This window comes from Pieris napi, chromosome 1 (assembly GCF_905475465.1).
Source record: "Pieris napi chromosome 1, ilPieNapi1.2, whole genome shotgun sequence".
NCBI classification, from domain to species: domain Eukaryota; kingdom Metazoa; phylum Arthropoda; class Insecta; order Lepidoptera; family Pieridae; genus Pieris; species Pieris napi.
This window is the reverse complement of record NC_062234.1, coordinates 14,787,625-14,812,500: the sequence shown is the minus strand read 5'-3', so window position 1 is coordinate 14,812,500 and position 24,876 is coordinate 14,787,625. Positions and strand designations below refer to the sequence as shown.

The 24,876-nt window shown below is 36.1% G+C and overlaps 2 protein-coding genes across 2 annotated transcripts in view; one reads left to right on the top strand and one right to left on the bottom strand.

The window, feature by feature from the left end:
- Positions 1 to 3,186: 3,186 nt before the first annotated feature.
- On the bottom strand, positions 3,187 to 12,341 carry LOC125053177 (G-protein coupled receptor dmsr-1). Its single transcript, XM_047654414.1, has 7 exons — positions 12,150 to 12,341; positions 5,816 to 6,220; positions 5,355 to 5,513; positions 5,126 to 5,262; positions 4,646 to 4,748; positions 3,701 to 4,079; positions 3,187 to 3,427 (listed from the first exon to the last, which is right to left on the bottom strand). Exons 2-7 carry the CDS (start codon positions 6,092 to 6,094, stop codon positions 3,204 to 3,206), a joined length of 1,281 nt encoding a protein of 426 aa, XP_047510370.1. The 5' UTR covers positions 6,095 to 6,220; positions 12,150 to 12,341; the 3' UTR covers positions 3,187 to 3,203.
- Positions 12,342 to 14,858: 2,517 nt separating this feature from the next.
- LOC125056559 (tyrosine-protein kinase Src42A) overlaps positions 14,859 to 24,876 on the top strand; it is a 31,682-nt gene continuing 21,664 nt past the window's right edge. Inside the window, exon 1 of the mRNA XM_047659840.1 lies at positions 14,859 to 15,440. Coding sequence (XP_047515796.1) covers positions 15,076 to 15,440 — 365 coding nt within the window. The 5' untranslated portion in view covers positions 14,859 to 15,075. The remainder of the gene's footprint in view (positions 15,441 to 24,876) is intronic.

Sequence of the window (24,876 nt, the reverse complement as noted above, 5' to 3'; positions counted from 1 at the left end):
CAGTGACCTCTTATGTTGTGTTTGCCATCTAACGCTATCGCGTTTTACTTAACATCTAGCGCCATCTAGTATTCTTGATAGAAATTAACCTAAATACTGCAGGACCTCTCTTTCCTATGAAAATAAATAAATAATAGCAATTATTAGTATTATTATAATTTTTAGTTAAGTATTTTTTTAAGTATTTTTTTTTATTTTTTTTTTTATTTTTTTTAGGAAGATATACAGTATTTTAACAAGATGTACAATAAAATCAGTACAAATTTCAAATCTCCACCATAAATACCTTCCAGAAAGAATAAAATTAAAATTAACAATTATGAATTTATAAATCTAGGAAACAATTAAAATATTGAAATTAAGTATGAAAAAACAGAATATTTAAATTTATAACTATTCTAACGAAAAAAAAAAAAGCCGGTGGTTATAAGTATACGTATCGTAAAGACTTAATAGGTAATTTTTATTATTTTTAACGATTATTCCATATATATTTAATTTATGTAATAAAACATTAGAATGACACACATGAACCTTCATTTGGAATTTGTAGTTTAGGTAAAAACTACAAAAGTCGTTGCATACATTTTACAATAAATAAGAATCATATTATATCACTTGTATTAATTACAATTAAACTTTTTCTTATTATGTTCATGAATAAATTATTTTACTCTGCCTTTTTTTATTAATTAAAATAAATAAATATTATCAAACAATAATAAACCATGTTGAAAATATTCTAATAATGGAATTTATTTACTTTGAATGACGCCATCAGGATAGAAAAAGATGTCTTCATGCAATGTTCATTTGGTACAAACATATATTTCATTAGGTATTTTCTTTGTCAACATGTCTCTCAACTCAGCGAGTTTGTCAGGTTTATAAAACTAAAACATATAATTATAACGTACATATTATGTTAATTATCTAATATAGTAACAAGTAAGTTAACATCTTCACCAACAACAATAGTTGTATTTGTCAAATTGAATTGCTCTATTGCTGTTTCAATAATCAATACATCAGCATCATTTTAACTTTTATAACTTTTTGAATAGCTATATCTCAGAAACGGTGGCTCGTAAGAAAAAAACTATTGATACATTTTTTATAGATAATTAAATGATCCACAATTTTTGTCTGAGGTACTTTTATGATAAAACTTACCGTTTTGCAAAAAATCGCGAAAAACTCATTTTTTTGACCTTTGCCCTTGATAAAAAATTTTCCTTACACGGGAATGATGGGGAACTTCTAGACATTGTTTATAATTATGTTTTGAACAATTTCACAGAAATTCAGCTTGTTGGGACTTTATGTAACTTCGAATGTCTAAATTGACCGGGCTAATTGTGATTGATGAATGATTTAAAATAATTTTTAGATTTTATGATTTTATTTTAATTATTATAGAATGACTGAGCGCAGGCCAGTCCATTGTGCGTTGCATAAGTTGCGGTTGAAACTTCGGATCGATTATTCTCGTAGAATTTCTTCCGAAAACGAGTAGTGAAGGATAGTTAAAAAAAAAAAATACCCAAAGCGCTGTTGAAGCCTTAACAGGTACTTGTTTTCGCAAACATAATATAGTGTTAGCAGTTGGTCTAGTAGTTTATACGTACGGCTCTCATCCCTGAGGTTGTAGTTTCGAATCTCACCTGTGCATCAACGGACGTTTATTTCCATGTCCGCATGACAAAGTGAGGAAGACCGGCATGCGGTTCAGTCAAAATTCGACGGCATATTGTGTTAGGCACAGAAGAAAGGCTGATCACTTACTTGCCTGTTAAGAAAAAATTAAACGAAACACGCACAAATCTGAGAACAATGAGTGAAGCTCCACTGATTTTATTAAAACAACGTGGTGATTAAAGCATTTATTGAGTAATATTAAACAGTGCATTAATTCTATGATTACTCATTATTATTATTTACACATAAGTATGTTTACTCGTTGCATTAAGTATTTACACTTCATGAAATAAAAATCTTATTAAGGTGGGAACTGACCAACGTTACGAGGTGTAATGTAACATGTAATGTAATGTTACACAGCGAGCATTCGTGCAGTCAGTACGTCGTGTTACGGGGAAACCAGCGAGCAACGAGCCGCTCGTTGCTCGCTTTGAGTGCTCCACCCGGCTGTCGGTTTTTTGGCGAATCCTTTGACTGTTACGCGGTTCAGTAATTACGCGTCGCACGTCGCGAGTGATCATGATTATGATTTTCTATAAATTGTGTCTTTTTTAAGTACTTTTGCTTCAATTAAATTCAACAGTTCTTCAAAATCGAGACCTGCGTACAAAGTTTTTATACTGTCCAGTAATCATTTGGTCTTTAATATTGCAATCAATAACAAACCACCTCATACGCCTGTGTTTTTAAATTAGTTTTATGTCCAGTAAAATTTTTCTTCTTCTTAATTTGGATGAAACAATAATTAAATAGAATGAAAGATATCAACACTATCACTATCACATCTCGTGAACACTGGCGGCGAAAGTGGAGCACAGAGTTTTGACGAGCATGTTACGCCGATTTTAGAACACAGCGTAACATGCTCGATGCGTAACACGCTCGATGCGAATGCTACATTACACCTCGTAACTTTGGTCAGTTCCCACCTTTATATTTTATATCTAACTTAATGTATTTTATGTAAATAATAAATAATCCGATGATTTTATTAATTTTATGTTAGTTTTATTGTGGCTTTATAGTCAGTCCTTTTAAGTCACTCCAAACGTGTAGTGTAGAAATCCCATTCTCTTACACGTGTGGCGACAATAAAAGCGACAAAGCTAAAGTTCCATAGGTTCAGTTTTCATAGTTAAATTCTTTCTCTGTTCGCGTTAACCAGGTTAGTTACGGCGCCTATCAAAAGCTTGAATAATAATAATTTAACCCAGACGTAAAATACTTACAAATGCCGTTCGACTAAGCCTATAAGCCTTTATGAACTTGAAGGGCTTAAAAATTAATTTATATAATTTTAAATTATATTAATTAAAATTAATTAATTTTTAAATATTGAATATATTAATATACGAATAAAAATTGTTAGATCAGATTTGCTCAAATTTTAATGAAATGATGCCTTTGTGCTAACGGCTTCACTTTTCACAGAATTTTTAAATAATTATTTTTCGCTGTATACATTTTTTTTAATGAAACCAGCCGTTTTCATGAATAAACATTTATACATATGTGCTTTGCAACTCAGTATGGGAGCTCGCCCTCGGGGTGGGGGCGAACCGAGCCCTCATAATCTGTCTAAAAGTAGTCCTGAACTGTTTCGACATAGAGCAGTATAATATGAAGTTGATCGCTCCGTTTAAGAGAGCCAAGGCGTCCATGAGTTCACCGAACAGGTCGTAACACTGTTTGAAGAAACACCTCCCCAGCGCACCGCTCATTAGTCCTGAAACAATGTTTAGTGTCAATAGGAGCGACTTTTCTAATTCTCAAGATAAGAAGTACTTTTATAGTTGTGGTAAAGGCATATTACAATTTTGTTAATGTAACTTTACCTCTCATTAAAAGCAAGACGTGTCATCATATTATTAACAAATTCCCAGAGTTATCACATAATTAAAATAGTTCTAAAAATATTTCCTCGGACAATAAATAGCCCCGGAAGCAATTTCCTCGGCGAGAGGCTATTATTGGGTGCACTTAACTAATTAGCTCTTACCTAAAATCCCTTGCGGGAACTCGGTCAATAGAAATAGAAGGAGAACCGCTACTAGCATTTTTGTCGTCCTGTCTGTACGTCGCTCCGCTTTCGACCTTTTTGTGGATTTTCTCGAAAACACATTCCCGTTGCCGTTGACGGCAGTCGAGGCCGGGCACGCATTATATCCCTTCAGAGCCCTCTTTCTGTTATTGGCTCTATACAATACCCGGATAAGCCACGCACTGATCACTGTCAGGATCGCACAAGGAAGGAGCTTAATCACGACAGCGTGGACCCAGAAATTCGTCTGATAAAGTCGCCCGTCGTAATTGGAGTCTACGAAGTATACTTTGGAAGGGCGATGGTCTAATGCGTAGTCTTGATGAATAGTGAACACCTGTAAATGAAGAGAGAGATTTATGAAATTGCGATATTTGCCCTCTGTCAAAGACAATAATGATGACTTCTACTTGTAGTCACTGAGAAATCGATTTATTTAAGGTGTGAGCGAACAGCCTTGGCACATAAACCGAGCTTCAAGCGTTAATTATTATTTCCTGCAAAAAATTGCGTTAGTGAGATATTAAGCGCAAATAACTTCAAATTTGCTGTACACACCGGTATAAACTGTTAAAATAAAAGAAGATTTGCTGTTAAACCTTAATTGAATCAACTGCTAAATAGCTGAATAATTGCTTGTTAAGCTCGTATGCAAATTAGTTGGTCACTTTGTATCTCGGTCGCGTAATACGAGAAACTTAATTTAATAGAGAAGTGAGTTTCTATTGCACGTTTTAGTTGCTTTTATTCTTGTGCAAATAAGTCCAACAGAAATACACGATGCAATCTAAGCAACGGGGTAGGTATTCTAAGTGTCGACCGAAGACGAGATAATAAATGAGAACTTTTTACGAACAGAACGCTAATATTACCATAATATGCAAGAGTGTGTTTCGTACTTACGAAATATGACGGAATACATAACATCGGTGGCAATAAGAAGCTTACGCCGATTGCGATGGAACAGCGGCGGTCAGTGCATAACGATGAGCCATAAGATGGATATCTGGAAACAAACACCGTAAATGGTTGATGAATACCAATGCTTTGAATAAACAAGAAAGGTAAATATATTCATATAAATTTATAACAACAATTAATCCTATGTCAATTGATATTAATACAATTTAGCTGATTTAAGTGGATTCAGCCTCGGTTAACAATAGTGAGAAAATAAGTTAAATTAACCTTTTGGTGCGGTAAGAACTTGTTTCGCATATTAATTATAATTGAAGTGGAACAGCGGAACAGTGACAATTAATCATGAAAATCAAACTTGGTTATATTATTGTTATTTCAATGGTTATCCAGGTCGATATACCATGTTGTGATGACACACGTACCTTTGTTTCTATTATTCTAAAAAAGCTAACCGACACTTACTTGATGGCAATATATCTCCAGATGGCCAGCGAGAGAGTGAGCAGAATCGATGCTGTGTGCAAGATTTGAGTAAAGTGCATGTGAAAGAGCATGTAGACGGCCCAGGAGTAAGGTCGGTCTTCTTGACCTGGGAACAGCTGCATCGAGCAGTTGAAGCATTTTTTTTTAAATCAGTACTCTCCTCTTTCTTGAAAAATGATCAGATTTTCAAACGTACATAATATCTTACCAAATATCGATATATAGCGAATGGCACATATTCAAGCATAACAAAGACATCGGCGACTGCCAACCACTTCAGCAGACGGTTAATTGGAGCCCCGGCCAGGTCACGTCGCGTTAATACAGCGACGTTCAATGCATTTGCCAAACTCCCGAATAGACATATCTGGGGAAGAGCAGGGTTAACTTTCACTCGAATTAATTAATAGCTTACACTTAGAAACCGCACGAGAGTTATGTGTCTTTCTCACTTACACAATTTGATTTTGAGTTGTGAGACAGCACAGCATTCACTCTTTTATATCTATTATTATTGAAATGTGGTTTTAGGTTTTCTTAGCAAAAGCTTATGCGATACTATGTACGAATTTCAGAAATTGGTTGTCCCTTACGAGTCTACAGATCATTAGGAAAGCAAAAAGGAAAGCGAATAGCAGATACATATTTCCTATTGGATCAAAAACTTACCAATAGGCTAACATATCCATGTATACTATTATAGGCCAGAATCATGTCTCGGAATTCTCCCGAGCAATAATGTGTCCGATCGCATTCCTTCACTACGGATATGTTGAACTTGCTTCGGAGGTTCTCCAGGACCCTGAGGAACTCCCCGATATTGTCGCTTTGATTCGTCCCATTGAGCTTGAGTAAGGATATCAATTTGGTGTGGTCCAGCGCAGTGTAGCTGTCGTTAGACTCTATATAGCTCAAGTTGTATTTAGGAGAATCATCGTCTGCTAACATGGTGGTGTTCGGCCCCTAGCATTGGGGAAGGGATCGCTTTTCAGAGTTAATTCAATCAATTGTCTGCATCTCCATGTCTTCGCGATAATTCGAGAGAAACAGTGCAAACCATGTTTCCTTCAGGTTCTAAAAGAAAAGAATAAAATTATTCAAAAGCAGCTTCTAGCTTTGAACAAAAACAAATAATGAACCGAAGATTAATTGCATATTGCATTCAAAATTTGTCAAAGTTAATTAATAGGAAATACTTATACATATTTACATGATAAGTCACATTAAATGCTAAGCCTGTTAATCACGACATAGACGAATGTTCAAATGTGTTATTATGTATAGCTTAAATAACGAGAGATTAATTACAATATCGCAGCTGCGGTCATGTGGCTTCTATTGAATCCGAATCGTTTGTATTCATCAGTGTTCTTCGTGCCGAGAATCTAACTTTGTTTACATAATATTGCTTTTGTGAAAATCAAACGTGTGACTTAAAAGGAAATGCTCGAACAATGAACTTTTAAAATAACTTTACTACATAGTTATAAATAAGACGAGCAGTCCGTGTTATGTTAAGCATAATATTGATTTAAATTCGAATAAGAATTCATAGGTTGATTTTCTAACATACAATTACATTATAAATTTTAAACCAAGATAAAACATTTATCTGTATTTAATCCAGAGTGAATTCAATCCAGATGAAACGGGAAGCTTTCAGTATAACGAATGAATAGTTTCTCGAAATACTTGAATGAGACTAAAAGCTTATTGCTTTTAACTAAACCATTTCAGATAAGTACTTTGAATTTACCGGAATCAACTGTTTAATTAACTTTTACAGTATTTTTACCTTGACTGATTGAATTCCTGTAACAATAGTAGTTAGTAGAGCAAGATTATCTGGACTACCAATCAGGGCAGACTAATATCTCTCTCGTCGGTTTATATACACGTTACGAAAACATTGTATTGCAAACGAGTACATTAAGTATACTCGTGCTTTTACCTATTTTAATAGAAAAGTCGGAAACCCGACATGTTCTCTGGCATTTCTCTTTTATTGAAACCCTTCGCAAAACGTGCTGCGAGCTGAATGCGAGACATTATTAATATTTTTCAATTTCCACTTCCTCTTTAGACAGTTCACAAAACAATATAAGATCAAATATATAATATATCAACAATAATAGAAAAAGGAAGGTCTCTTTTCTAAAAGATACTCTGTCGTTTCCTTCTTAAAATAAAACATTATTTTATGTAAGTAATATAACAAGTTACCTATTTAGTAACTTTCAGCTGCTATCCGTGAGATGAATATAATTTTATTTATTGAACAACGTTTTAAAAACCTTTGAAGCTTTTCATTGCCTGTTTTCTTTAGGAATATCCACGTTTTATCAGATGAATAAATATTATGTAATCGTAGGTGCCGTATGGTTTATGTTAATTCGTTTAATTTTTCTATTTATGTTTGCACGTTAGCCTTGTCATATGAGAGGATTGGCGAATTAAAGTTTACGCATGTAATATGCAAATGAACTGTTGACGAGATTCAAACATCTGTGGTTCGTCATTGAGGCGCCAACCGTTTTGACAGCGTCTCCCATTCACTATGATGTTTTTCATTTAATACATAAACAAATACACTAGTTACGGCAGCACTAACACATGAAATGAATGACAATATCATGAAAATGATTTATTATTCCGAAAGGTATAAAGCAAAGCTTTGATCACTTTTCAGTGTGGTATATCTGCATATGAATTTTTATTAATTGTATAACGGAAATTCTGTAGCATGGTAGCTATGGTAAAGCCTAGAAAAAAGCAAAAGTGTAAGTGTTAGGAGTTTCCCATTGGACATTTTCTAAAGATTTCAGGCAAACTACCTTTATGTCGTAATATTAGTACACAGGTTACAATTATTGTTCAAATCATAGCTGTTATTAGTCAGTCAGTTACAAGACAGTTTTAATAAAACATTAGGACGAGGCATTAGCTGATAGAAAGCAATATCAATTCATCACGGTCCGTTTTCCTTCAGCTCAGATAGATATTCATCGGAATCCCCTCAGATTGACCCACATTCCTGTGATCTGCCATTCGAGAGCATACACGGCTCCTACAGTATCCATTAATTGCTGTCACGGGCTACTGTCCAGAGTACACGTCAGTGAATTATTTGTTGTTCAATTTAATCTAGTCGCATTCACATTCCAGTTACACCAATAGCTTATTGTGTCTACGACCAAATAATACGGTATTAAGTTATCGGGCTAAGCCAAGTAAAGATTCTTTTTTAGAAAATTTGTTTACCTAACAACGTACAGAATCCTATATTCCATTGGACGCCCTTCAATACACCACTGCAGAGTCGTGAGGTAATTATTTATATTATTTTATTTTATTATCAGCTTACGTTTATTAATGAAACCAAATAAATGTGTAATAATTCAAATTTACTATAATAATTATTGTATGTAAATTAACAAAGGTTAGGTTAAGTAACTCGTGGAATAGACTTTTATAAAATGACGCTATATTTGCTACGTTTTTCAATGTCCAAGAAAAAGTATATTTACGTGACATTTTAATTAAATTTATGTTTTTAATTCTGTAGCCAATAATTAATTTGAATAACAAATTGCTGTAATTAGAATAAATCATAATAATATATAACGACTGTCCCAACACGTGCGAAGGTATCGCGTAACACAACACATGTGTCATGACCTTTGATTAATACGGTCACCACAAATAAAATTAATTTTACTCTATTATTATCATTTATTACTATCAAAATTAAGTAAAACATATTTCCGTGCCCCGGCGCTTTAATGTTCAATTAACGAAAAAAATTATTGATAGCAGTGTAGAGCAGAAAATGTTACCAATTTCGGTAAAAGTAAATTTTGTTGCCTAGACCTGAGGCTACATTTCCATAATGATCTACTTTGAAAATGACGTATATAATAAACGCCTTCAAATTTAAACGTATAATGAACTGACGGTTAACTAAATGTTTGTTTTGTATTATAATGACTGACAGCTTCTACTGTAGATGACGAAAGATAAAAAAGAAACCTGTAAATCAACACTGGGCTACATAAATATTAATATCAAGTCAAGGATGAGTTTATGAAATGTGGATATCAAAAATAACTCAGAAAAGTACTAATTCAAAGATAGGAGATTAATACATTATATTCTTAGTATAATTATTTTAAGATTAATTGGCTAATTCTTGACTAGACTTAGAAACTATACGTACTTAGTGCGTTAATATATCGTCTGTTTTCAGGTACATAAGATACAGGTTAAGAGTGAGTGAGAGAAATATTGATAACAATCTTATCTTTATAGTTGTATTAACAACAATATACTTTCTTCTATTTATATAAGCCGGAAGTATGTATGCCATTATTTTTCGTTCGAAGTTATTTTGTCACACTATTTCAGTGAAATATTTATACGACGTCAATTATACCCAGGTAGGGTTAGTCTGATTGACAGGTGAAATTGACGTTTGAGCGGTAGAGCTAAAAAATAGTAAAGTATTGCGGTCCTTCGACCATTGCCATTCATTTAAATTTTAATTATATCAAGAATTGATATAATAAGAACTTTAGTAACAATAAAGTTTCGTTCGGAGGATACTATACGATATTTATATAATAAGGTCAAACAGTCAATATATGAAATCACTCGATCCGTCGAACTACTGATTGGCGAGCCAGAAGGCTTTAGTGACTATTTTTATCTTTGAATAGATCTCGCTGTTAGCCTGAGAGGCCTTGACAGCTCAGCTCGGGCTGTTTTGGCGAGCGTAGCTCCACGGAATGGGCTCTCCCGCGACTACCGCAAGAGCATCTTCTGCGTGACTCGGACCTCGGATTGAGCCACCACGGGGTGGTCAATCGCTTGAAGGGCAGGACGGAACGTACGAAATACTAATTATAAATAACTGGCGCAGTTCGAAATAAAGGACCCCGCCTGTCTGGGTGAAGACGGTTTAAACCCTAATCTGACCACGCTGTGCTGCTATTGGCATATTAAATAAAGTGTCGTTAGACCTGTTACGGGCCTTTTTTGTCGGTAAGACGTAATAATTGATGCTTTTACGAACCTCAGACAAAAATTGGGATGAGATGATGTTTAGCCTTGTCGAAGTGGCGTGTAAGCGCCAACTTGGACTATGGTAGGGAGCTCCAGCCGGCCAGGTCGTGGCTGACCTTTGTGGCTACGGTCGAGAAGTTGTAGATATCCTGATTGGTTGGAATAATTTCATTCGCGTTCAGGCTATGATGTCATCGCAATGATTGCAGCCGTAGATTGTAGGTGTCACTACAAACTCCTTTTTGCTTAAAGGCTTTGCCCAGATACATATTATGCGATTTGAGTGCAAAGCCCATACAGTTTGGGAGTTCCAATACACGGTACACGGGTAGATCTTTTTATCTTGGAACTTCACAGGTTATTCCAATAACAATAAGAACGCACCCCAAATATATCTACTATTCGTTTGATTCGTAGGAATTTATTATTCAAAAACCCGAAGTTATTACTCTTCTTCGATCAACTACCCGAGAGTCGAAAAGCTTTTCAAATGGAGTAAAATAATTTCAGACGTCATGTGACGTGACGTCAGAGTGCTAATTACTTTCCTTTGCATTATCATGTTTAGATTTTCGTATAAAAAGTAGAATAAAAGTTTCATATTTCCGGTGGTTAGATCGAGTGTATAATACATGTAAAGTAGGTAGTTTGGACCTGAATGTAAGTTAAATGAAGTTGCATTGTGTCCTACGGATGTAGATGTTTAAATAACAACTCGTAAAAGAACCACAAAGAAAGGACCGTTTGATTGATGCATTGTGTTAAAGAGCATTTTTCTACTTATTACACTATGTCCCGCTGCGATGAACGACGAATTCTTTCTTTCATAAATCGCGTGCCTTCCTAAAAATGTAAATGATTACTTATAAAATAAGATATATTTTTTTTTACTATGTCGCATCTATATTTATATTTGTTTTGTATTGGATAGTCTATTTATCGATCGATATCTAATATATAAAATTCTCGTGTCACAATGTTCGTTCCCATACTCCTCCGAAATTGTTTATGCATATTCAGTAAGTCTGAGAATCGGCTACTATCTATCTTTCAAACCCCTATGATAAGAGTGGGTCCACCCCTAAATTTTTATTAGATAAGAAATTTATACATACAACCCTTAATTTTCATGCCTCTACGATCTATTAGACGATCTCTACGACTATTTTTAATTTGTTATTTAAAATCTTATGACTTGAACTCTGAGGTTTATAGAGAGAAACATTCACAGAAAAACCTAAAAAGTTTTCATTCCGGAAAACCGAACAGTCTCTGGGGTAGCATATTATGTTAAAATGTTCCATGTTGGTATGTACTAAAAAGGTAGGCTAAGTAAAATCACATTAAGGAGAAACGAAGTTCGCGGGGGCAGCAAGTATATTTATATTATAAAGTTCCTGTCTCTGAAAATTTTATTATAAATTTAGAATTTCTATTAAAAAGATTCCGACTGCATTTGTGAAAGTAAAGAGTAAAATGGAGAGTCAAACGTTGCGGCGTTTTGTTATTCGGCCGGTGGTTCAAGGTTCTCTATTAAAATTTTATGTGAAAAATGCCATTAAATTTCCGTTGTTTGCTCTTATTAATAGACGATGTTTCTATTAAGAAACACACAAACATTGTTACAGAAGTAACGCCTCGAAACAATATCGTGGAAACCTTTTTTTAGGGAAGAGTATTTAGGTTTATTAATGGTTTATGATTTTGAATAAACCTTTGAACGGCGTGGATATTTTAATTACCTTTATACTAAATAAGACTTGCAAATCAAGTTAATATTTTCAGCGTTTTCATTAAACGTAAGTCTACACATTGTTTAATTATCATCTATCAGAGTAGCAAACGATACAAGTAAATATTTATGGAACCGCACAAAAATATAGACTGCCAAACGTTCTGTGTATACAAAAAGTGATAATGGTAAAAAGATAAAAAGACTTACGGATGTTTATCTCGATTCAACAAGAACACTGTTTTATCAAAGCAAACTTACGGACTTTATTTATATTTGAAGAATCCTAAGCGAACATTATTTTAATTTTATTTGGCGCGCACCGAGTTGGCTAGTCTAGTCGAACGCCGAGTTAGTACTGACTGCTGAAGTGCTGAGTGGACGAGTGTCGACTACTGCGGAGTGAGGCCTTCGCGTACCCAACGGACAGCAACTGCCTTTATCTTCAATGTTTAATGCGTTTATTCTATTTCAGATATGTTTATATGTATTTAAAATTAAAATGTGTATAATTTACGTCGTTCTAATCATTAGAAACAGTTTTTCCAGCCTCTAACAGAAAAAGACTGGAAAGCACCGCGACTACATATGAAAGGGTCGCACACACCGCAAATAGTAGCTGAACGTGGATACTGAATTTTTGGGTAATATTTAATTTATTTTAATGTGAAATAAATGCTCGCTCGCCTCCACATCAATATAAAAATTGTCAGATTGCGATTACGACTCATATGCATTCTATATTAAAACCAACAGCGGTCGCAAAATATAGCTGTTGCATCTTAATTTATCAAAAACATGGTTTTCATTTGTGATTAGCAACATTATTCCTTACACACCATTTCACTATTATTACTACACAACAGTTGCAAATGTTGTAGTTCAACAAAATCAAAGCCTTTATAGAATCGAGACTCGATAGAAACCAAACAGAGGCATTTATATATTTATAAAAATCCTAAACATATTTAGAAACGCGCAAGTTAATGTAATGCTATTATTGCGTAGTTTGAAATGATGTGATCTTGTAGACAAAACACTATATAGAAACATTTTATCCCTTTTATAGGTAGGCAGTAGGTAATTGATAAAGATAAGCTAGTTATAGATCAGGGTGTGCGAGTTTGTTCAACCCTATCTACATAAATAAAATTATCCTTTTACATATTAAAATAGCGTAGTAATCAATCCTTAGTCATGTTCATCATATTAACATAGAATGCTTCTCACTCTCCGTATGGAATAAGTAACTCCATTGTGACAGTGTTGAACTATTAATAGATCACAGTTGATAGGAACGACCGACGTCTCTTAAGTTGAGGAATAATTGAATTGCTTAGTAAGGTACTCAACTTCAAGAAAATTTAACAGAAATTTACAGAAATTGATTTTTTTAAGAATGGAATTTCGCTGTCGGTTATGCAGGGATACCGTAGCTCTGACTTCCTCGGTGAACGCGGGTTTTACCAAAGTGATTTTGCCGCGCGGGCGGCTTGCAATAATTTGTGATTAGCTATGGTAATAAAATCATCCAGATCCGATAGCACGTGTCGAAGCCTCCTACGGGTCTTTGTTGTCTGGAAGGGGTAATAGTAAACGCATCAACTGGTGGGGATGGGTTGGCCTTGTCAAAGTAGCATTTGGAGTCCACTTCAACGGCTATTGTGGTGAGCTCCAGGCCATGTTGGAGATCTGTTCCGTAAGTATATTTCTGGCGCACCGGTCGGAATTTTCGTGAATAGCATCTGGAGTGCATACTGTCGGTGGAAACGCGTGCGCAATGCGTGAAGACTATGGCTAGCGTCTATACTAAAGGGGCCCATGGCTGGCCATACGTTCCTTTGATTCACATTTATATGTGTGTGTTTGCGTGTTGTTCCCACAACAATGTAAGATTTCCTATTTCATCACTCCTTACTGTTATATGTGAAACGTTTGGTTCTTTCTTATTTATTCATAACTTTTATTTAAATACAATGCTTATTTAAAATGTTTTAATGGTCGCAGGTGCTCACAGACATTGCAACGAGAGAGTTTGCCCGTATAGTTCTTCCTCTTTCGTGAGACGATATTTTTCCAGATTGCGAGCGAAGTCGCCCCTATCAAAGTGAACTGTCACGCTATTGTCGGGATTTATCTTTATTTCTCATTTCCGGAACCACTTACCTTTTTTTTCTCTCGGGGATCCCATAGACTAGAAGCTTCTAGAGAAGCGCTTTATACCACACCCGATCGAAGGCTTTCGAATTATCTAAAATACACGTTAGCACCTAAGATAAACAGAAACACCGCTGAGCGATCACGATGAAAGCCATACCGATATGGCTCGTTGTCGGTGGTACCTGAGGAGGTGGCCGTTATTAATGGTTTCCATTATTTTGGTGAACACAGAGGTCACATCTATTGGGCGATAATTGGACGAATCAAAGCGATCGATATTATGTTAGTCTTATAGGTGGTACATATAAAGAATGGTATCATCGGTGTAAAATCAAACTATACATTAGGAGATCTTAGAATGGTGCTAGTTAACAGCGTCAATAGGGCGTGAAAAACTTTTGAGATTTCAGCGCCATCTATTCACGACAATGCGTACCGCTTCTTAATCATTTTCATTTTGCTGCTAATTTTAACGGGTTCCTTTTAAGTTATCAGTTTTCATATGTTAACAGAGAGGTCGTTAAAATTAGTTAAACTTTTTCCTTATACTACTATTGCAATCGGTAAATTATTAAAACGTCGTTTACCCTTGACACAAACAGCACTGGACATAAAGTTTTTATAGATTAATTTTACGAAAATATTAAAAACGAAAATTTGAAAAATACATATTTACAATTTAGTTTTTTTTTTATAGTTTTTGATTGATTGATAATGTGAATTGTCACCAAGACATTGCATAGAAATGTAATATCTTGTCTATGGTATATTAAAATGGCGGCCTATAGTTATGTCTTGTCGGGAAACTGCATTCTTTGTTTATGTTGAAAATATGTTTCCCATTTGTATTTTTTGACTCTTAAGTGACATAATAAAATGTTTATGGACGTAATAGTTTTAATCGTATATTTAGGATCATACAAGTGTGTGATTTGACGTAAAACAAGTGGCACGAGCCTCACCTTGTAAAGAGAAAATGGGGAACTGTTTTAGTAGTGCAGGAGAAAAGGATTCTAAAAACAAAAATGAACGGGTGAATACCCATGAAGAGGATCCAAGACAATTTCAAACACCGGTGCCTACTCCTCCTCCGGATCCGATAAGATCTGTTGTGAATCAGGGCCCTGATACTAGCGAGGTCGTTCCCACCCGAATATTTGTTGCCCTTTACGACTACGATGCCAGAACCGATGAGGACCTTAGTTTTAGAAAGGGTGAACATTTAGAAATTCTAAATGATACACAAGGTGACTGGTGGTTAGCCAGAAGCAAGAAAACTAAACAAGAAGGTTACATTCCCTCAAACTATGTCGCTCGTTTGCAGTCGATAGAAGCCGAGCCGTGAGTATAATTTTAATGTTTATGCAATCTTAACAGGTTTAACATGTAGATATCTTAAAACCTATAATGGATGTAGATTTCAATCTAATAATTATGATGTGGTTTACATAGTGAAGCATTACAGAATGACTACTTATCAACCTGTAACAATTATGCGTTTTACTATTGGAATACCCAATCACTATTGTGAGTTGCCTTATCAAGTATTTCTTTTTAAGTGTTGTGTCAAATTTAAAGAACACATTGGTCAGATATTGAAAGGAAACATGATTCATATGAAGTGAAAGCATAACTGGTATGCACACATTACAATGCATTCACACAGTACACTGTGTATGTAAATAGAAAGGGGAACCTAATTCTATAAATTTCAATTATTAATTATAGCAGACACAACTTTTAATGCAACAGAATTCTTAAAAAAATACTCTAAATATGTATCATCTGTATAGCAGGTTTGTGCTAAGTGCACTTAACCATAAGTTTACCATCTAAATAAAAGAAAATCAAAATAAGTTACTAATTTGTTTATTTCATTATAGTTTTTGTATTATATTTTATGGTAGTCAGGCCGAAACTGAAAATGTGTGGTAGAGGTAAAAGGAAGAGTCTGGTAACAAAATAAATAGTAGCAATTTATTTTATTTTAATCCTGTCTGATGACCTAGATGTATGTGATAGTAAAACTTCTGCTAACTAATTTATCTTAGTATGACAGTTGTATTCCCTAGTACACTTTTTAGAAAGTTGAATTATTGTTAGCCTAAGTATTTAGTCATAGGAATGGCGTAAATTTTTATATTTATTTCTCTTGGTCTCAGAGATTGTGGCTGACATATAAATTGTTTAAATTGAGAGTTTCTCTGTGAGGTGTGTTAATTCTCTTTAGTAAACAAAACAAAACTCTATTGTCTAAGTGAATTGTTTTTTACAATTGCACTGTAAGTCTAAATTATTTATGAAGAGTGCAAGAATTTTGGAACAGAATACACAATAATTTTTTATTATTAATAATACTCCATTCCCCATGAAATAACTTCTGTGCAACCTTATAAATAATCACAATGCCAACATTGAATATTCAGGTAAATTGAAATTTTAGCTGTTCAAAGAAGTTTCAAACAAACTAAGTCTAATTAAATTAAACGCTCCCATTCCAAGTATTAAGTTTAATATTAGATTAGAAAAGTTTTAAGTTTAATATTTCCTACTGTGTACCCGTTACCTGTGTAAGTGGAAGAAGAAAACCATTCTTACATATTTTCAGTATAGTGCCGGTTTGTTATGTTTTAAATGTAACAAATTACTTGCTTGGATTGGGTCTTAGAACTACCAGTTCTTGACCTTAAACCGCAGACGAAATCCTGCTAGGTGTCACCGTTTAGCCAGGCCGTTGAATTTAGAATCTCTAAACGAAACCATTGAAACCATTTCCCTACCACCTTCCCCATTATTGTATATATATATAAATAGGTATATGAATTAATATCTTCCAATTGAGCTTCAACCCTTCAACGCTGTAAGGCCTGAGATTTCTGTATCTGTTTCGTGGTTATTTGGATTTGTCATAGGTAATCGATTTTTGGGTCTAAGATCTACTTACGCACATACAATGAAGAGTGCATTAGTGCCATGCCGCGGTTAGAACTTATGATCCCAGGGTTGAGGGTCGCACGTTCGAAAGGCCAACTCCATGCCATGCTCTATGATGGGATTTATCTTAGTTTAAAGATAAACCCGCAACAAAATAATGGTCAAATACCACGCGTGCTTATACATAATATATGACGAAACCGCGGGGAACAGCCAAAATATATTATATCTGATTGAGCATATTGTATTGTTTTCTATGTAATGAAATAGTTATCAATTTTAAGATCTGGCCACGACATGTACACACTGTGCATAAAATTGGGAAGTCAAGTGCGACGAATAGTGATTTGTTGTATTCAAACAAGAGTAGCGTCCTCGTATCACTTCCGGAAGTGATAATAGGCACGGAGATGGCTATGACGGAAACGCTTTGTCGATTTTGTCTCTTTAGCGCTTCAATTGAAGTTATGAGTTTGTTGCTGAACATTTTTTTCCTAATATTTTATAAACTTAAAAGGATCATGTAGGGTTGTAAGATCTCATACAGGTCTCATACAAATTGTGGTGCTTCTTATTAGAGGCAATATAAATAATAATAAATGGTTATAGTTTAAGGGAATCTTTCTGTTTCTTTCGATTAAAATACATATTTGATCATTTTTAAAATAAATAGTAGCGTGCAGTAAACTGGACGCGTCAATGCGCAATGGCTCTAATTGTTAGATAGGCGTTAAGTAGTATTTATATTTCGTTTCGACCGGATTGTTGTAAAAAAAAAAATTAATAGTAAAAAAAATCATAATAAATGTAAAAATTAACTTCCGATGTGACCTTTAACTTGTAAATGGATATCACGTTTACCTTCAAATAATTAAAATATCGTATTTCGTCGAGCGCTTAATGAACAGTGCAAATCGCAACAAATGCAGGCGATTCAATTGGACCATTGCTTAGTTTCGCTGAGGACAAATGAAATATGTACAACACAGGACAAAATTTAATTTGCTAGTTTGAGACTTGACTAGATATTTATAGTTGAAACTAAGTTGCTAAGTGGGCACATCATAGGTTCTAACAAAGGATGGGATTACAGGTGGATGGGAGTACGGTTCTTTCATAAACAAGGAAATTGTTAGGCAAATATTAAAGCCTGCTATTTCAATTTGTAAATCTAGCTTTCGTACGTATAGGCGTAACTATTAGCGGCCACTGTCGCTTGCTTAACGGCCTCTTAGGCTTAAATTTAAATATAATTACATAGAACTTCAAGTTCTTAGAATTATTCGTGTTTGTAAATACGTGGAAACACATGATAGATAAATACATGATGAAATAAAATATCATTATTGTCTAGCTTTGCATTTGTTATTTCCTAATAATCGAGATTTGAAGTCATCAACGTTGGCATGGTTTATTGTGCCCGTGAAGCTCTCACACGCTAATTACTAGGCCCCTTCGGACACATGCATTGACAGATATTACTAATTTATTCATCGGCGCAAATTATCCGTAATAACGCTTTTATGGTGATAATAAAAATGTACGATAATGCAAGAAAATATTAGAGGCGATTACAAGGTGGCCCTTTATGGCTCCAACGCGCTCAGTTATCTTAATGTCGCCATATTAGTTTATGAAAGATTCCTGAATCGTGTCCTAGAAATATCGAACGAGTATGGGGGCGCAATTGAAAGATTATAGCCCGCAGATTATGTTAATTTCTTTCGCGAGGCTGATTATGAATTCGATCTTTTGAATCGTGGTCGCAATTGTTACGCTTCGAGTCTGGCCTGAAGTCGAAACATCAAAGAGATTTCTACTCGCCGTGATGTTGGTCATAAGGTTTGACCTGGCCGATGACACCGGGCCGTGCCGCTAACGGCTTCTAAAAACCCGTATTTCCTAGTTAAGTCTGCGGCCCGACGCAGACGGGAGAAGACGGACACAGGATGCGAGTTCAGCGGCCTACTAATGTCTATTATAGTGTAACGCAGAATGCTTGTGCCGCATAAGCGGTAACGTCTTGTGGTTTTCACTTAGACAAACTAAACAATTGATTTCTAGGAGGCAGTTTGTTAAGTACGCTACCCAGTAGTGGCCCTTAACCGTAGTGCTTAAACTCGAATATCGTTTTACCATTAATTTGTCACACCACTGATTAATTAAAAATGTATCATTGCCTACCGATAAATTCGACAGAGCTATCGCTTCGCTTGTTGGAACGATACACGCATTTGTTTATGTCGGATGCTTTGCTGTTTATTTGATATTACATAATGGAAATGAATTTATAATGCGGACCTTTCACGAAACGTTTGGGATTCTCGGATTTGAGTTTAATCCCCCGAATACAATTAATAAGTCGGTTCAGCTTATTGCATAAGACCGACGCATAAAGCGGACAATGTACTAGTTAAATGGGGCTGTAGGCCCTCTGAGTTTGATCTGAGAGAGAGCAGTGGCCGACATCACATGCAATTAGGGTCATTATAGGCGATGTGTCGCGTACGAACGAGTCACACTCGGACTTAGCTCGCGTCTGAGAAACTCGGCCAAAGAAATGACAAACTAAAAAGCAAGTTTATCGTTTGTTTGAATATTTGTTTATTGTATCTATGTATTTAGTCGGAGGCGGTTCTTGACTTTTTTCAAGTAGCAATTAAAACACTCCACCTCGTCGCCGGGCAAATTATAGCTTCCCTTCCATAAGTGTTGAGGAAAAAGGCAAAGCACGCGCAGACGAACGATTAGCTGCGCTGGCGCCGCTGATGTATTAGCTCGCCACGCGGATGTTTTGCGCTACTATTAATTTCAACGGCGATTCGCGATATTTAACCACAAGTTTCTAATGTCTACGTGTTTCTCACATTATTTTTCAAAATTGTCCAAACGGTACGCCCAAAAATGCGGTTAGCGAGCCTCATCTCAGTCTCTCGTGTGTTATCTCACAATCTCAAAATACCTAAAACATCCAGATACAACTTTTGTACGAGAGAAACACTCGTGTAGTTAATTAATTACTTATTTATAATAACACTAGCTGACCCGGCAAACGTTTCTAACGGGTCACTTAGGAGTTTGAAAGATAGATAGTAGCCGATTAGCAGACTTTCTGAATATGCATAAAAAAATTCATAAGAATCGTTCGAGCTGTTTCGGAGGAGTATGGGAACGAACATTGTGACACGAGAATTTTATATATATAGAGAATAGCTACATTGCTCAACATTGAATAAACGTGTTATTGAAACATGGGGTTGCATTAGTGTTTAATTATCCTTACTTTCACACACGGTCCCACTGGCGCCAATGTCTTAGAGCCTACGATTATTTTTAGATTAGAAATGGCTCAACAGCTTTACGTAATTGAACGAGTCGCATGCGCGACTAGATCCAGAGTATTTGCTTCTAAATATAGGCACAGAGGTGGCTTGCAATTATGCCTTATTATCGCATGTTTCAGTGGAAGGCCCCGTCCCGTCACAGTTATAAGCCGTTGCAGTTTCTTTAGAAAGTGTCCAGTTGCGACGAAATTTGAATCAGCCCTAGCCTAAGCGCTCGGTTCATATTCATTCGGCCTTTGGATAACACCGTGAGATGAGTTTTGCATCTCGCGCACCGTAGACCGGCCGCACCCCGAAAACCACTCGGCCCAAATTCTATGTGATGATGTAGGCTCAAGCGCAAGGCGTGATGACACTTTCAATTATCACTGCAACAGAGCATAACGTGTGGGTGCACACATAACTCTCTCTCCAGTTGTATTTTTTATCTACAATCTCCAATGCGCCCGTCATTCAAAGCATTTTCGCCGTCTAATGTCACGTCGTGTCAGCGGCTTATCCTAATTACGCGTTTAAAACGAATGCTAACCGACGTTGCATTGCCAATTATAATCGATGTATAAAAAGCGGCGCTGACGCACGCGGAGACGGCGGTCGCTCGGATCCTGGTACGGCCTGGCCATCGAAGTGCTTTCAGCGAATCGGTGGCGTAAGTTTCCGTTGGCCTAGATTTGATTATTAGAAACGTCGGCGAATAGTGAAAATAATATTTTTTGTTGGCTGCCAATTTGTCGGTAATGAAGCGAACGCATACGCGAGATACGAATGCGGCGTAAGTGAGAGTTTGGCAAAATCGAAACTGGTCTATGTCCTACAGTAAAGCGAGCACTCGCGCGTAAGTAATTGTTACCACTCGGATATGACTGACACGTCCGGTATGACATGTCGTCGAGTACCAGTACTGTGCTCTATCCGGCTCTGCCCGATCGATCCGTATAAGTAGCAATTGTATGTGAGTCTGGGCAACGTTCGAACCTGTGATATTTAGATAAAATTACGATGAAAATTATTATCAAAATATTTCGCGATTTGTTAGTCACGGTCTAATCATAAAATAGATTAAGGAGGTGAACTTTTAAATATATAAATAAGAGGACTGTGACGAGAACCGACGTCACTTGTGACATCGTAATCTACCTTTGGGTCGGTTCCATGGCGTCGCGGGCGCAGAGCTAGGTCGTTCAACGACCTGCCTCGGCTCCGCGGTAAACCTTCATTATCCGAACAATGTTTTGCTACTTCGTGACATTCCTTTGTAATCATTTGGAAATGTAGGTTAAGGCTCTCGTAATGGTTTACGTTCTTGTTTATTTAAAATTCGCTTTTGTTATAAATTTGTCATAACAAAAGCGCAAAGGCCTGAATGATATAATGATGTTTTGCATAGTTTCCTTAATGAGAAGTAGATGGCTAGATGCTTTAGCCGGTGGCTCATCAAGCCAGGAATAGAAGATTAGCTATAATTATGATAATGCCTCTTTCTCTAGTTAAAAAGCGATTATTACAAAGCTGAAATATAGACTTTCCTCGAATGCTCTGTGTTCGACGACTTGTTTATTCAAACACAAAAAATAGGCGAGTTTCCTACATGAAGTAAATAATCGTCGGTCACTACTCGGAGATTAAAAGCTCAAGTTGGATCGGCGCGAGTGTTTTATGTAACTGCGTACGGGTCGATCGGGTGCAACAAACTATTCATTAGCGGTTTATTCTTAGCGCAGATAGCTTCGATGTGTGCTATAATTGTCTATTTTCTCTATCACCTAGAAGCTCCGCGATAGACTTTGCTTTTACGGGCGCTTACTTTTTAGTCGTTTTAAGTTCTGGAGAATGCGAATCGCAGGACACGAGCGGGCGCCGACGAGTCGCGCCGCAACTTTCTACGTTCGCGTCTAGAACGCTCTTAAACCGTAATCTGCAGATTGACGTACCACGAGAATATTGAGACAAGCAAATTGACTTGTACGTTACCCGTTCGTGTCATGTTTTCATGTGTTCGGCTGCTCGAGCGCTGCAGCATCGCTGCGAGCCCAGCTTTATTACCAATGTGCATACTACCATTGCAGGTATGTTACCTGTGTTACGTAATTTAAAACGACGACCATCAGTCTATAAATACATTTGACTTTATCACATTGCTATTCCACATACCGGAGTATTTGTTAGAATGTCTAGTATTTATCAGTTATCTATAGGTAAAGTATAAATTAATGGAATGAAATAAAAACTGCATAACGTGGTTCCTCCCGACGCTTAACCTAGTTTCGTTGCAGGTTTTGTTTTGTTAAAAGGGTGCTAGGTATGCTGTTATGAGGTTATCGCTCTCTGCAGCCTTTGTTCCGATATCGACATTTCCCTTGCTCTGCCGTGCCAAACGCCACGTTCGCCCCTCGTGAGCAATAGTGCCGTATTCGGCTCTATCATAGGCTCAGAGTACTCGTATGCATAATATATACAGACGTACATGTCTATAGTTTGAAACCTTATCGCGCTTACATGAACAAGTCGAACTTTAAGATAATTTCGTGTTTAAAATTGCGAACTACTATCAATAAATCGTTTATCTTATCCGTGCTCGGTTTTGAAATTGAAATGACGTTTAATTTGGTGAAAAAGTGATGTCGGCGAAGGCGCCGCGTCCTGGCGCCAACGTCTCGACGTTGACCGTTTCCACGAAATTACCGAGCTAGCGCTGATCGACATAAATGTGCACCGACCACTCGAAGGGGTACTCTGGCTTTTGTATTACGTAATGTTTACCCACATCTCTAGGTATCGCAGGCGTGGCGCGTAATTTCCAAACTGTTTCTCAATAACTTGCACTTGAAAATACGACTCATCGACCTTCAACTTACTCTTTGATAAAAACAAAACTTTGACGTGCTTCATTCAAAGAATTGTTAACTTACGTTTGCTCAAGTCTCATATTCTGAGAATATATTTAGTCTATATTTCCCATTCGAGGTAACCAACGAAATGCACCCATTTTTGTCTTATGATAAATCTTATTAATTTTGCTCACACTGGACTAGGTAGTAGTTAGGAATCCAAGTTTCACAGATAACTGAACTAAAAGTAACATGCATCCGCCCTTATGAAAGATATTACGAGGATGGGTTAATGATACCAGGTGCTTTACGCCCAAAAATGAGAATTCCCATTTTTATGTTATAAACGCACGGTGCATTGGTGTGTTTTAAATTCATCTTACATCAAGGGCGATTAATCATAACACATGTACTTTCTGACACCGTTTATAAAACATCTAACCTACTTTAAAAATACCTCAAGAATTATTTTCTGACAATTCTTGTTTCGCACAGGTAGAATTAACTGTGTGTACGAAGAGATTCCTCGTGTACCTACTATAGGGCGAATAGTTTAGCAAAGTTTGCGCAATAATCAATATAATGATCGCAATAATTATTAATTGAAACGAACTAAATTATAATTTATAATAATTTTCCAGCAACCAAGAATATTTTGAGATTTTATCGCAAGTTTCTGAGATGATTGAAAAATTCTATTGTCTCATATTAATTCAAGGTTGGTAGGCGTAAATCTCTTATAATATTTCTTTTGTCGAAATCGCTGTTTCAAGGAAACCTAACTGAACAAGATAATATATTGACTCCCGCTACTTCATTTGCATGAAATTAAGGAACAGAGTTTACAAACACATTTACAGTAATAAATAATAATAATAATACAGTTTATTTGCCTTTTCACAATAATGCCTTCGCTATAAATCAATTCATATCTTTATTAGATCAAATAAATAAATTTTTATATGAAATATAAGGATGTGAATTTTCCTGCCTCCGGGCCACCCCAAAGTTCCGCTAAACAGAAAGTTGTTCTTCGAATCCACACCAAGCTCGTTATCACATATCGGAGGTCATAGTGACGTCGTCGGCGTCACCGCGCATTGTATTGCGCACAGGCATCTTATGTTCGTATGATATCGTTATGATTCAAACTTGACATTAGAAGTGGCTTCCTGTTTGGTCCAATTTCTTTTGTGTGCAGTTAATTTAAATAAAATCGTGTTTATTTTCATTGCAAAAGCAGGCACCTGTCTAAGCCATGCTAAAACCATAGACTAACAAGCTGATTAATTGAAAACAGCCCATCTCGTCGACATTACTTCCTATTCCAATCAGGCCAACTAGAGATCAATTAGATAAAAGTGAAAAAATCTCTTAGTTAATATGCTCTACTTGACAAGTAATAAAAAATAGTTACCTAACTAATGGCATATGTTATAAATGATTAAAGAGACAAAACTTGTATTCGTTTAACATGTAATTAGATAATCACTTAATGCTACATTTAGTTAGCCCGTGTACTCGCGCGTCTCTTATAGCTTTGTTCGCCTGTTAATTAGGCGTTGTTAGGATAATTAGTATCCGATTTGTCTGTGGCCGTTGCGAGCTGCGCATCCCAAGTTGCCCCGGCGCCGGTCGTAACTGTTGAATGGCATTCGTGCATAAAGTTGC